Here is a 15399-nt window from a genome sequence, read left to right on the forward strand (position 1 = left end):
GAAGGGAGTGGCAAGATATATTTAATGCAATGAAACAGAAGGGCCTCAAACCTACAATATTCTACCCAGCAAAATTATCATTTAAATTTGAAGGAGGGATTAAACAATTTCCAGATAAGCAAAAGTTGGGGGAATTTACCTCCCACAAATGATCTCTAATGTGTATTTTGGAGGTACTGTCATAGATGGAAGTGCACCTAAGGTTAAATAGCTGCCACCAGAGAAATAAAACCACAGTAGAGGAAGTAGAACAACTAATTGCCAAACAAATGCAAATAAATCAGCTACCCACAAAGACAGTCAATGCATACATAAAGAGTACAGAATATGATATATAATATGTAGAGTGGAGGAGGAAGAAAAAGAAGGGTTGAAAAAAAAAAGGAACCTTTAAATTGTGCTTGAAAGAGCATAATAAGTGAGTTAAGTTAGACTATTAGATAGTAAAGAAGATGCCCATGAACCTTTGGCAACCACGAATCTAAAGCCTGCTATGGCAATAAGTACATATCAATTGATAATCACCCTATAAATGTAAATGGACTGAAGGCACCAATCAAAAGACATAGAGTTACAGAATGGGTAAAAATACAAGACCCATCTATATGCTGCCTACAAGAGACTCACATTAAATCCAAAGACATACACAGACTAAAAGTGAAGGATGGAAAAATGTATTTCATGCAAATTATAGGGAGAAAAAAGCAGGAGTTGCAGTACTTGTATCAGACAAAATAGACTTCAAAACAAAGAAAGTAACAAGAGACAAAGAAGGACATTACAGAATGATAAAGGGGTCAGGAAAACAAAAGGTTATAACCATTATAAATATTTATGCACCCAATACAGGAACACCTACCTATGTAAAAAAAATACTAACAGAATTAAAGGGGGAAATAGAATGCAAGGCATTCATTTTAGGAGACTTCAATACACCACTCACTCCAAAGTACAGATCAAGCAGACAGAAAATAAGTAAGGAGACAGAGGCACTGAACAACACACTAGAGCAGATGGACCTAACAGACATCTACAGACCACTCCATCCAAAAGCAGCAGGACAGACATTCTTCTCAAGTGCACATGAAACATTTTCAAGAATAGATCATAAGCTAGGACACAAAAAAAGAGCCTCAGTAAATTCAGAAGGATTGAAATTGTACCAAACAGCTTCTCAGACCACAAAAGTATGAAACTAGAAATAAATTATACAAAGAAAAAAAAAGCCCACAAACACATGGAGGCTTAACAACATGCTCCAAAATAATGGGTCAATGACCAAATAAAAACAGAAATCAAACAATATATAGAGAGAAATAAAAACAACAACTCAATACCCCAAAATCTGTGGGATGCAGCGAAGGCAGTTCTAAGAGGAAAGTACATAGCAACACAGGCTTACCTCAAGAAATAAGAACAATCCCATATAAACAGTCTAAACTCACAAATAATGAAACTAGAAAAAGAAGAACAAATGAGGCCCAAAGTCAGTAGAAGGAGGGATATAATAAAGATTAGAGCAAAAATAAAATCGAGAAGAATAAAACAATAGAAGAATCAATGAAAGCAAGAGCTGGTTCTTTGAGAAAATAAACAAGATAGATAAACCTCTAGCCAGACTTATCAAGGAAAAAAGTAGTCTACATAAACAGAATCAGAAATGAGAAAGGAAAAATTACTATGAATACCACAGAAATACAAAGAATTATTAGAGAATACTATGAAAAACTATATGCTAACAAAGTGGATAACCTAGAATAAATGGACAACTTTCTAGAAAAATACAACCTTTTAAGGCTGACCCAGGAAGAAACAGAAAATCTGAACAGACCAATTGCCAGCAATGAAATTGAAATGGTAATCAAAAAACTACCTAAGAACAAAACTTCTGGTCCAGATGGCTTCACCACTGAATTTTATCAAACATTTAGTGAAGACCTAATACCCACCCCCTCCTTAAAGTTTTCCAAAAAGTAGAAGAGGAGGGAATACTTCCAAACTCAATCTATGAGGCCAGCATCACTCTAATAACAAAACCAGGCAAAAATGCCACACAAAAAAGAAAATTACAGATCAATATCCCTGATGAACAGACGCAAAAATACTCAATAAAAATTAGCAAACCAAACTCAAAAATACATCAAAAAGATCATCCATCATGATCATGTAGGATTTATTCTGGGGATGCAAGGATGGTATAACATTAAAAAATCCTTCAACATCATACTCCACATCAACGAAAAGAACTATAAAAACCACATGATCATCTCAAGAAATGCTTAAAAAGCATTTGACAAAATTCAACATCCATTCATGATAAAAATTCTCAACAAAATGGGTATAGAGGGCAATACATCAACATAATAAAGGCCACATATGACAACCCCACAGCCAACATCATACTTAACAGTGAGAAGCTGAAAGCTTTTCCTCTAACACTGGGAAAAAGACAAGGATGCACACTCTCCCTACTTCTATTCAACACAGTTCTGGAGGTCCTAGCCATGGCAATCAGACAACACAAAGAAATAAAAGGCATCCAGATTGGTAAGGAAGAAGTTAAACTGTCACTGTTTGCAGATGACATGATGTTGTACATAAAAAACCCTAAATAATCCATCCCAAAACTACTAGAATTAATATCTGAATTCAGCAAAGTTGCAGGATACAATATTAATACACAGAAATCTGTTGCATTCCTATATATTAATGATGTACTAGCAAAAAGAGAAATCAGGAAAGGTTGCAAAACCTAGTAAAATGAATACCCATATGAATTTCACCTAGTTCGGCAACTATTAACATTTTGATACATACACATACATATATGTCACATTATACAAATAATTTTTTTCTGACTGAACCTTTTCCAAGTAAGTTGTAGGTAAGTTTGAAAGTAAGACAATTCTTTCCTAGATACTTTAGACATAATTCCAATGAACAAGGATATTATCCTATGTAACCATAAAACAATTATCATACTCAAGAAGTTCAACATTGATACTATTTTCTAATATATAGTCCATATTAAAATTGTCCCAACTGTCCCAATCACGTCCTTTATGGTTATTCTGTTTTGATAAAGGATCCAATCAACAATAATACATTTCATTTAGCCGTTATGTCACTCTAGTTTCATTTAATCTAAACAGCTCCCATTGTTTTGCCTATCATGATACTGACAGTTTTTAAGTCTATGCCAGTTACCTTGTAAAATATGGCTCAGTTTGCAATTCTTTCTTCATGTTTTGATTTATGTTAAATATTTTTGGAAGGACTGCAACACAGGTGATTACACATCGTATTCAATTTATCATAGCAGGAGATACCTGATAGCTATTTGTTAATCAAGTTTAACCACTTCAGTATGGGTGTCAATTTAAGCACTTACAGGGACTCTTAAGTAGAGGATCCACTCCACCACTTGTTCATCTGACTTGGCTCTCTTTTCTTATAGCTCCATAACTTAAACCCCATTTTTTCCCCATTTTCCCCCCAGAGTAGCATAAGCAAGTCCTCCACATCTCTGTGACAGTGTTTTTATAGAACACCAAGGATGTATTGAACACATCCCACTTTGCCTAGCTACTCTCGGTCACAGAATATAAGCCAGATTAATTTTAATAATCAAATCAAATGAAGATTTTTAAAAAAGGCAATTCAGAACACGGAGCTCAGACCTCAAGAATTGCAGACCCCAAACATGTAGCTACCTGAAGCCCACTCCTCTGGGGAGGTTGGCAATATTACTATTAGAGAGGGAGTAGAAAAGGATAACACAGTAGGAGATAAATGCTATCAAACTGAACAAAATCGGTTTAAAATTTTTTTAAAAGCATTAGTACACTAAAAATCTAATTGGATACTTTGTTTCTTGAAACACACAGTAATTTATGTAGTCAATTACATCTTTCTTTGAAGTTATTACATTATCAGTATTATAGAGAAATGTTTCTACATATGCAATAAAATTACCAAACTGCTACTTTTATCTGGATCCCAGACAAGACTGACAATATCAATGCCAACTCACAATCTTTGATTTGAAGATATCCAGCAGACCTGATAAATGAGTGTACTGATTTGGCACTTTCCGAAGATGAACCATTTCAAAATCAGTTCGGACGCCAGGACCCTGACATTCTCCCACATACATTCTTCGCCATTTGTGATGAATTTGCACAAAGAGTGGCACCTGGCTGTAGGATGTGATTGAATAAGAATAGACTGTAAGTTAATTTAATATCTAATAACTCCTAAATCTCAAACATTTCCACTTTTACAAGTATTTTTTTATAGGTATTTTAATCTCAAATACCTAAAAGCATGAAACAAGGAACATTCCACAGACTTACATTTATAATAAAGACACTCTAAACTCCTTTTCTCCTTATATGAATGAATACACTGAAGAAACTATCTAGTGGCACTTTGTAGTCAGAAAATTGTCTTAAAACTATTGCAAGGCATAAAAAAGCAGAATGAAATCTTGAATACAGTATCATGTTAACCTTTCCAAAGACATAATAAAACTTGACTCACAGGTATGAAACAATACAAATCAAATTAACATTAGTGGTGAAATATTTACTTCATCATTAGAAGATAGATTAGATCCTCATTATTCACAGATTTCCATATTTGCAACTCAGCCTACTACCTAAAATGTATTTGTAACCCCAGAATCAATACTAACAGCACTTCCACAGTCATTTGCAAACACGCACAGACCAGCACAAAATTTGAGCCACTTTAATGCATGTTTCCAACTGAGGTCTAAGAAGGCGATGCTGTCTTCAAGTTTTAAAATGAGATTTTGTAACAAAATTTAAATGAACGATTTGAAGCAAGCACAAAAATAGTATAATTTACTCCTCATTTTAAATATTCACTGAATATTTCAGTAAGTTTCCCTTTAGAAATGCTTTTTCTAAAGGTTTTGAGTTTGTCCTATACACCATATTCTAATAATGTACAAGTAAGTACTAATCCTATCCATAATTTTAAAACCTAACATTTAGTAAACATTTCCTTCATAAATTATAATTAAAAACAGTTTTAACTCATTGTCTATGGTTTTTCAAAATGTCCACATACCAACCAGTATTTCCCAGAGCAATAGACACAGAACTCAGAAGAAGATTGCATTTAGATTCACTGAGAACAGCATCGTTGTTCGCAGCGGGGGCAATCACCACAAACTCTCGCAGTCCGTACCTTATAAAGAAGAATCACTGCCATTAACAGAGGAAATCTCCAGAGTATAAAAATCCATTATTTGAAAACCATGAAAAAATTTAGGAAAATCTGAAGGAAATTTAACAAGTCAGGTTTGAACTTCAGGTGTTTCCTTCTTTCTTTTAATGGAAAATGAACCTAAACAACCTGAATTTCCTTCCTTTAGTGAAACATTTCCATCTTTCACCTATTTCTCCTCTATTCTTTACAAATTAGAAAGTTTACTAAAAATCAAATCGAATTTGATTTCAATTTCAGTAAGAAAAGATTTCAATAATAAGACATTAAGTAACATTTTTTTCCTTAAAAGTTAAGTTTCTGATATAAAAGATGAAAGCCAGCACTGAAATCTTGCTTTAATTAAATGATAACATTAAATCCACTAATATGGAAAGACAAAGTTTGATAGACTCCCTAAATGGTACGAAAATAATTATCAGTCATGATGTACTTACATTGTCTAAAAGTGAGAACATGGTTTACGTAAGTATCCTAATTAAGGAATTCTTATGTTTTATAACACATATTAGGTAGGAGTCACAAAATTATCAGTAAATGACTTACTCTTGCTATGATCTTACAAAAATGAAAAATTCTCATTTAGTTATCAAATCCTCTAAAAAAAGGACAAATCTGAAGCTAAACTTTACAAAAACTGTAAGGTCAAGTTGGTGATCTTGCCTATTGAAAATTCCTGCCCTATTCACTCCTCAATTTTTATTTAATAATTTTTTTAAATATAGTAAATAATTTATGAAAGACATTCATTTCCTAATTTAACTCTGGATATGTAGAGTTATGTAGAGTTATGAATGCTTATTTTTATGAATATTCTCCTCAGCAAATTCCCCAAACAGTTGCAAATAAACATTAAAATATAAAAACAGTCCATAATGTGTTTATTGTTTATATGGCAAAAATTTATTTCATCTTCTTTCCTCATCTCCACCTGCTACCCTGAAATTAAGATTAGTTACATAGAAGCACAATCAAATACTGGAAAGAACCCAGAGCTATTAATTTAAAGCTCTAAAGGTCTTTAAAAATAGGTTTTTTTTCCTTCTTTTAATGTCTTTGGAAGAAAGAAAACAAGTGTTGCCCCATGCCATCTCCCACATTAGAGTGAAACCACTGTCAACAATTTCTTGGTTATTCTTCCAGAAATATCCTATCTGTCCATGTACCCAGCCTACCCTCCAACAGTATTATGCCATGCTTTCTGTACTTTCTTTACAAAAGCTAATCTCTTACTGAAGAGATTTACTTTGTTAAAAGTAAAAGAGATTTTACTTTGTACAAAGAACTTATTTTGTTTCCAGTTTTATGCTATTTCAAAAATACTGCTATTGTCTATTTCCACAAGCGCATCTGTGGTATGAATTCCTAGAAGTTGCTGGATAAAGGAACATCTGTATCTTTAACACTGATAGCTGGTACCAAACTACCGCTCACCCCTTCACAAACTTTATCAATGTATACTCCCACTAACAAAGAGGTAAAAACTTCTAATTATACAATAATTAGATCATGGGAATGAAAATACAGAATAGGGAATATAGTCAATAATATTGCAATAACTTTGGTAACAGATGATAGCTATACTTATCATGAACATTTTGTAATGCATATAATTGTCAAATCACTATGTTGTACACCTGAAATGAATATAACATTGTATACTAACTACTCAATATAAACAAAACAACAAATATGCCAGAGTGAACTGCTTTCTATTTATCTGCAATAAAATTCTATCCTCTATACCTTTGTTTCCTCTATGTGGAATGTTTCTCCCACTCGTGCCATTACCAAAGAGCCAAATCCTGATGGACCTTTTCTTTGAATATTTACCTGAAATACCAACCATCACCCCTGTTAAATATGTTCTCTTCTCTGAATTCTAATATACTTTTCCTGTTACTATTATTTTTTAAAAAACAATGTTAAGTCATTGGTTTATTTTCTATACTAGACCTACTTGAGGCCTGAGGCCATGCCTTCATCAAGTAAACATCAAGTGGGAGCTTCAAAAAAATGAGCAAATATCAACAAAATACAGCAACCAGATTAAAAGGCAGATGTAGGACTTGAATAGACATTACTCCAAAGAAGATAACATAAATGGAAAATAAGCATACAGAAAGACTTGGTCAACATCAGTAATTATTAGAGAAATATAAATCAAACCTACAATGATATACCACATCACAACCATCAGAACGACTATTATAAAAAGCTAAACAAAACAGAACAAGACAGAAAACAAGTACTGGCAAGGATATGGAGAAATTAGAACCCTTGAGCATGACTGGTGGGAATGTAAAATAGTATAGCCACTATAGAAAACAGAGGTTCTTCAAAAATGTAAACACAGAATGATCAGCAATTCCACATATTGACACATACTCAAAAGAATTAAAGGCAGGGACTCAAAGAACACTCATTTTCAGAGCAGCATTATCCATAACAGCCAAAAAGTAGAAAAAACCCAAATGTCTATGAGGTGATGAATGTATAAGCAAAATATGGCATAAACATACAATGAAATATTACTCAGCTTTAAAAAAGAAATCAATACATGCTACAACATAGATGAACCCTGAAGACATTATACTAAGTAAAGTAAGCCAATCACAAAAGGATAAATATTGTATGATTCCACTTATGTGAGGTATATAATCAAACTCAGAGACAGAACAGTGCAAAGAGGGAATGGGAAGTTATTGTTTAGTGGGTACAGAGTTTCAATATGGAATGATGAAAAAGTTCTAGAGATGGGATAGTGGTGAAGGCTGCACAAAATGTGAATTTACTTAATGCCATACACACTTAAAAATGGTTAGATGGTAAATTTTGTTATATATGTTTTGTCACAATAAAATTAAACTTAATGAGCAAAATACATATTTTAAAGAATAAGAATGTAAATGGCCAATTTATTAAAAGATACACAACTGCACTAGTGGTCAGGAAAATATAAATCAAAACAAGAAATCACTGTTAACCTATTAAACTGCAAAAAATATAAAATATAGATAAAATCCAGTGTTGGCAAGAGTTTGGGATATGCCAAAGGTGGTAATATAAATTTTTTTAACATTTTGGGGGCAAACATAAAAGATATATCAATATTAAAAAATCATAACTTTGAACTAATTATATTTCTTTGTATCTACACCACAAAAACATTCATACAAATGCACAAATATACAATACAGACATACCTCAGAGATATCACAAGTGGGTTCCAGACCACCACAATAAAGCAAATATCACAATAAAGTGAGTCAACTGAGTTTGTTGGTTTCTCAGTACATATAAAATTTACATTGACATTATACTGATCTACTACATATGCAATATAGCATTGTCTATAAACACAATGTACATATCTTAGTTTAAAAATACTGCTAAAAAACACAAACCACCATCTGAGCTTTCAGCAAGCTGTAATCACTGATCACAGATCACCATAACAAATATCAGAATGAAAAAGTATGAAATATTCCAAGAATTACCAAATGTGACACAGAAATACGAAGTGAGCAAATGCTGTTGGAAAAATGATGTCAGCAGACTTTCCCAACACATGGTTGCCACAAACCTTTAATCCACATTTAAAAAAAAAGTTATCTGTAAAATCCAATAAAGCAAAACAAAACACAATAAAATGAAGTATGCCAGGTATGTACAATGGTATTCATTATAATAGTTTGCCAAAACTAGAAGCAACCTAAATATTCTTCAATAGAGGAATGGGTAATAATTACAGTATCTTCCCATACTATGTTATACTTAACAGCCATTTACAAAAAGAAGGTATATCTGAATTCAGTGACAAAGGCTATCGTGAAATGCTGAGAAAAATGAAAATATATCAAAACAATATACATAGTAAAATCTCATTTATGAAAAAAATTCCCAATTAAAAACACAAAAATTCATATACATGTAACTCATATACTCAAAAAAATCTGTATGGACATAGCTCATATTTCCCATGTTTTCCTACTTGGTTGTCTAAAATTACTAAATATGAGGTGTTTAAAACCCCTTTGTTGGGTGTGTCTTGTATGTATGTGTGTGGAAATGAGAGGAATGGAGGGAGAGCATGGGAAAGGTGAAGGGGGAGTATGATGTAAAATAATGCATTTCATTAATATACCTTTATATTTCCTACAATTTCTGATCTAGTAATTTAAGTTTATTAGATGCTTGAATGTTTTCAACACAAAAATCCCCTTTTGGCAATTTAACTATTTCATCTAACAGATTATATATGTATAAACAAAATGCTAAATTAAGACAAAATGTGCCTTGATGTCACATCCTCCAACTGAGAAAGGTAGGACAATCATTTCTGAATATTTTGTTTGCAGATGTGTTTTTCTTTCTCCAATAAAGACTGAAAGCAGAAACAAATAGCCAGTATTTGATAAATGTTGTTACTCTCACATAGGAAAATCATTAAAACCATACCACCTACTTTGAATACTACCATTTTACAACTCTTACCTGTATTACTTTAGAAAGAAATGTATTCAGAGACTCCTCAAACAGTATAAAGAATATGTGCAAAAAATACTGGGTCAGCAAAAGTGGTGGTGATAAACAATAAAAAAACTATTTCACAGACATTTTTACATACCTAGCATGTACAAAATACCACAGAAAATGGAGGTGTTCAATAAATTACAGCTTTTTCAATTTGTCACCCCCAACAATCCTCAGATATGACAATGTTATCTTTAAATTCGAATCTTACTCAGACCGGTTCTGGTAATACCTAGCAATCTTACACAATATAGCTCCACTTCTTCCTCTTCTTTTCTATAGTACTATCATATATGTATTACATATTACATACATAAGCCCAACAATACTGTGCTGTAATTATTGCTTAAGAAATCTTTTTTTTTAATTGAGAGTACCTCTTTTGCAATTACTAGACTCTTCATTCAATCCGGTGGATCGAACTTGCTGTTTCTTTTAATACTGCCTATAAGGCAGGTCTGCCTGCATGTATTCTCTTTGTTTATATGACAATGTTCTTATTTCATTTTTTTTGAAAGATAGTTTTGCTGGATATAAGAGTTCTTGGTTGGCAGTTTTTTCTTCCAAATCTGAATATGTCACTGCACTGCCCTCTGGCCTCCACTGTTTTTTATGAGAAGTCAGCAAATAGTATTGTTCTCTGTATGTAATGAGTCATTTTTCTCTTGCAGCTTTCAGGATTCTCTTTGTCTTTGGGTTCCAGCAAGTTGACTATAATGTGTTGAGGTGCAGTTCTCTTTTATGTTTGTCCTCCTTGGGGTTGAGATTTCTGGGTCCCTAAGCAAATATTTTTTTCATCAAATCTAGGAAGTTTTCAGCCATTTATTTATTTAATTGTTTTTCTCTATTGCTTTTTTTCTCCTCATCTGGGACTCCCATTATATGCATGCTTTAGAATGCCTGACAGTGACCAACAGATCTCTGAAGTTCTGTTCATTTTTCTCTAATCTTTTATCTCTTTTTTTTTGGAATGGTAACTTCTTTCAAATCTACCAACTCTTTCTTCTGCCATCTCAGATCTGCTTTTGAGTTCATCTGACGAAAGAAAGCTCATTATTTCAGTTACACTTCTTCACTCTAGAATTTCCATTTGGCTCTTTATTACAATACATCTTTATTAAGATTTCCTGTTTAACTCATTGTTAGTATGTTTTTAATTATTGGGATACAGGTCCTTTAATTCACTGAACATACAAGCCCTGAAGTCACTGCTAAGTCAAACATCTGGGTCCACTAAGAGTCCATTTCTACTGACTTTGTTTTTTTCCACTTGCATATGGGTCATACTTTCCTTGCATACGTAGTAATGTGTGGTTGAAAACTACATTTGCTACATATATTGTAGCAAAACCAGGTCCTGTTGAACTTTTCTGAATTTCTCTTTTGTTTGTATTCAGTAACTTGCCCAGACTTAAACTGTGTTGTCTCCCTCAAGATGTTCAGCTACTGCTGTCTCTATTCAGTCATTTTATTCTAATTTTTTTGCCTGACTCCCTAGGGGCTACCCATTGTCTAGCTCAGTGGTAAGCAATAATTTGGACACAGATTATGCTCAAACACTTGATCCCATAACCCCGTCACTTTCTGCTGATTGATTTGTGTATGGGGTTTGGGGAATGCATTCAAAGTTGCAACCAATTCTGAAGTATGGGCTCTTTTGCATCTCCAATGCCCACATGTAGTTTCCCTATAATATAGAGATGTGTACAGAGTTTATCCAGCTAATTTATGGCTCTTGTGGGGAATGGAAATGTTAATGATGGGGCTATTGACAATGCATGGCTTGCTAAGATATAGACAGAGATTTCCAGAGGGCATCATGGACTACTGGACAGGGCGTAGACCCCTGGAATGCCGAGGTCTGTGTGAAGATTTCATCGTTGGAATGCCACAAGAGTCATCCGTTCCTGTGGTTCCATGAGACTGAGGGTGTTTTTCACAAATGTTGCTTTTGTATAGTATAGTTCCTGTTTCACTAAGCAAGTAGCACACACAGAGCTCTGCTCTGTGTCCTTGATAATAATCAACACATGAAGCCTTTGATTGTATGAAAGATTTAAGACTGATTATAGACTGGCTTTTTGCACTCTTGTGATCTGCACCTATGGTATTTTAATCAAGATGTAAAGGTTAATAAGTACAAAATAAATATGAGAGCAAGCTGATGAAAAGGATCTTCACCTCTGAGCATTGGTCCCCTCGCCTTCTCCTCTCTTTCAGTAAAGTGTGGAGTAATCTTTCATCCATCATCTCAGGGATTGCTGGCCATTCCTGGCAGCTCTCATAAAAGATCCCCCTGCTAAATTTATGAGTAATCCACCACTTGCCTTGAACTGTAACAGCAACCTTATTTAGCCTAGCAAAGGTACAGTTTTTCCCTGGCCATTCTCAACCAACTCAACTACTTTTAGATGACAAAGCCATAGGTTTTTGCCCTCCACCCAGAATCAAGTCTGCCCATCTGCCAACAGTTTCCATGACCAGCCTGGACTGGAAAGCTACAGTTTTCACAAAATTAGATGGAGGGAGGAGGTAACAGGACAGCCACAGGCAAAAGGGCCAGAGTCTCCCTGTATTCTTCCTTAAACTATCAGTTTTTTAAGAATAAATGCTTCTCAGCAGTATAGCACAGAAAAGACAAGTACTGATACCATAGCACCTTACTACACTGATAGACAGTGACTGTAATGAGGTATGTGGTGGGGACTTGATAATGGGGGGAATCTAGTAACTACAATGTTGCTCATGCAATTGTATACTAATAATACCAAAAATAATAATAATAATTGAAAAAAAAATGCTTCTCAATTTGTTGTCTGCCTTTTGACAATTTCTAGTGCCCTGATATGGTTGTTTTGACAATTTTTTCCAGCTTCTTTATATCTTTCTTTCTTTTTTGCAGAGGAGTATTACCAACTACTTCATGTCACCATTACCTGAAGTCCTCTGAACATCTGCTTTTGAAAGAATATTTTATAAGTTCTTAGAACTATTCTAAAATACCATTCTCTCAAACACTTTCACAGGTTCTTTTACACATACCTCTTTCTATGACCAGTAAAAAAAAATAAATTAAAATCACAAAAGTGAATATATTTTTAGAAAGCCATCAAAATCATTCAACCATACAGTTCACAAGATTGCTCTGCGGAGTTTCTTACGTTGTTGCCATTATTCCTCTGTATTGAATGATAAAGTACGACTGATGCTGAGGCCCAAAGACTAGGCTAGACAAAGACAAAGCCTCAACTAAGCTTAGCTGTACTGTAACTATATCATTCCAGTGTCAATACAGCCTTAGAGGCATATAGCATTTATGCTCTCACTTTTTAAATTATTTCCATATTGCTGTTACAACAAATTTCCATAAACTTGGTGGCTTAAAATAATAAAAATTATTATCTTACAGTTCTGTAGGTGAAAAGTCTGACATAAAAAATTCAAGCTGTCAGCAAGGCTGTGTTTCTCTGAGGCTCTAAGGAGAATCTACCCCCTTGCCTTTTCCAGTTTCTAGAGGCTATCTTTCTTGTTCTTTAGCTATTTCATCATCAAATCCAGCAACAGTGGACCAAGGTCTTCTCACATATCACATCACTCTGACACTCTCTCTCTTTCTTCTACTCTTAAGAACTTGTGTGATTACACTAGATGCACCCAGATAATTCAGCATAAATCTCCCTATCTTAAGGTCAGTTGACTGTAAGTTGTAATTCCTTCTGCTCCTTTGATTCCTTCTTGCCATGAAACCGTACACTCACAGGTTTTAGGAGGTGGGCATCTTTAGAAGACAGAAAGGTTCATTACCTTGCCTGCCATACTTCTTATTAAAACCACTGCTCAGTAAAGATCTTATGAATTTCAATTTGCTCATTTCAGTCTGCTAAGGCTAACATCTGTATCATTTCCAGGGCTATTTATTATATTATTAAGGAATAACAAGAGAATAAATCTCTAATGATGGTTTCAGCAATCAGACATTAGAAGATATTTAAAAGATAAGTATATAAGGAGGTAGAGAGAAGCATCCAATGAATCACATCATTAATCACACTGCCTAGACCATAAAAACTGATCTTGCTCATACATCTTTTGAAGACCAGTTTAACAAAATACGCTTTAAAAAGCTAAATGGGCTTAGAGCTGATCTGACAGGTCCTTTTTATACAGACTAAAAATATAAGATTTCAAAACAAATGTAGATAAACTATCAAAATTAAGCATTTGACATAAAAGTCAATATTCTACTTCTAAAGTTTGATTTGAAAATGTTAACACATATTAACTTTATCTCATTCTGACAGAGCCAACCTATACTAATTACATAATATAAGCATTTTGCATAGATTTTCAAATTTTCAATGTCATTGCTTTAGTATTAACTTCAGTTCTTTTAAAAAGGAGTGTATTATTCTCCAGTTGCTAAGAAGCATGGTGGGTAACTTACATCCTTGAAAATTACAAATTATAAGAGTTTTAATTTTTAACGATTTCAAAATTCTATTAAAAAACAGAAGTATGAGATTATTATAAAATCTTCTTAAGATGCCCAGTTCACATCAGGCCCCAAATACAGATACTTGCTCATGTTTAACCTCTGCTGCTATACCCCAGGCTTAGCAAACTACTTGCAGGTTCCAAATTCTAAATTTATACATCATCTATACTAATGCTCTTCTCCCGTCTTGAGTACCTTTTCACCTAACTTCACCTGGCTTATTCTCACTTGTCTTTCAGGATTCAGTTAAGATTGATACTTTTAGAAACCTTCCTGACTTAGTATGACTGAAAAAGGGGTCCCTCCTGTAAGTTTGCATCAAGCCTTTTGCTGCCCTCTATGAGAACATTTATCAACAGTGTTGCCATTTGTTCCCTTATCTGTTCCCATACTAATCCCACAGTTTACTGAGGCAGGGATCATGTTTTATCCTTGGTAACCCAGTAACTGGCTCACAATATATGTTTTAAAAGTAAGGTTTAATGTATAGAAGAAAACACATGTAATTTAATTATGCCTAATTTTCAAATATCCTCAAAAGTACTTCTAACTTTACAAAGGATCAAATGGGAAAAAAAAAAGGAAGCAATATGGCAAACTGACATGACAGAGATTTCCTGTCCCCTGAAACACATCAAGATATCTGACAAAATATGCAATGTTCTTAAAATAAATAGCTGAACCTGAAAAGGAAAAAAAGGAGATTGCTGGGTAACAGAAACAAGAGGGAAATGAAAGGCAGAAGCAAGCACACAAGGTGAAAACCAGGGGATTATCAGCTCTGGATATAGGCGCTAATAGCTATGGACTGGGGATTGGGATTTTACAGGATAAGCCTTTTAGCTGCTAAAACTGACCATGCTTTGTTAGACTAGAGAGACTGAGAATAATGAAGAAGTCTCTTTATATCTGAGAATACTATGTATTTTGGCATAGCAGTGATAATACAAATTATATAACTCTGAAACTGATAAGATAAAGTATAACACCAGCTCAGGGGTTATACTGGTGGTCCCTGGCATATATCCAGTCTAGGCTATGTCCAAGAATACCCCAGCCTCAAAAAAAACATAAATAAGGCAAGGTCTGGAAACTATGCTTCCAGAAGCATA

The 15399-nt window shown here is 33.9% G+C and overlaps 1 protein-coding gene across 4 annotated transcripts in view; it reads right to left on the minus strand.

The window, feature by feature from the left end:
* The window catches only part of RAB3GAP1 (RAB3 GTPase activating protein catalytic subunit 1), a 107566-nt gene that overhangs the window by 49189 nt on the left and 42978 nt on the right, over positions 1 to 15399 (minus strand). For 3 of the 4 annotated variants that reach the window (XM_036886577.2, XM_036886579.2, XM_036886578.2), the window contains exons 6-7: positions 5098 to 5217; positions 4034 to 4199 (exon numbers count right to left, since the gene is read on the minus strand). In XM_036886577.2, the coding sequence (XP_036742472.2) occupies positions 4034 to 4199; positions 5098 to 5217 (286 nt within the window). The remainder of the gene's footprint in view (positions 1 to 4033; positions 4200 to 5097; positions 5218 to 15399) is intronic. The other variant, XM_036886580.2, reaches the window with a different exon arrangement.

The sequence above is a fragment of the Manis pentadactyla genome, chromosome 8 (assembly GCF_030020395.1).
Source record: "Manis pentadactyla isolate mManPen7 chromosome 8, mManPen7.hap1, whole genome shotgun sequence".
In the NCBI taxonomy this organism is placed as follows: Eukaryota; Metazoa; Chordata; class Mammalia; order Pholidota; family Manidae; genus Manis; species Manis pentadactyla.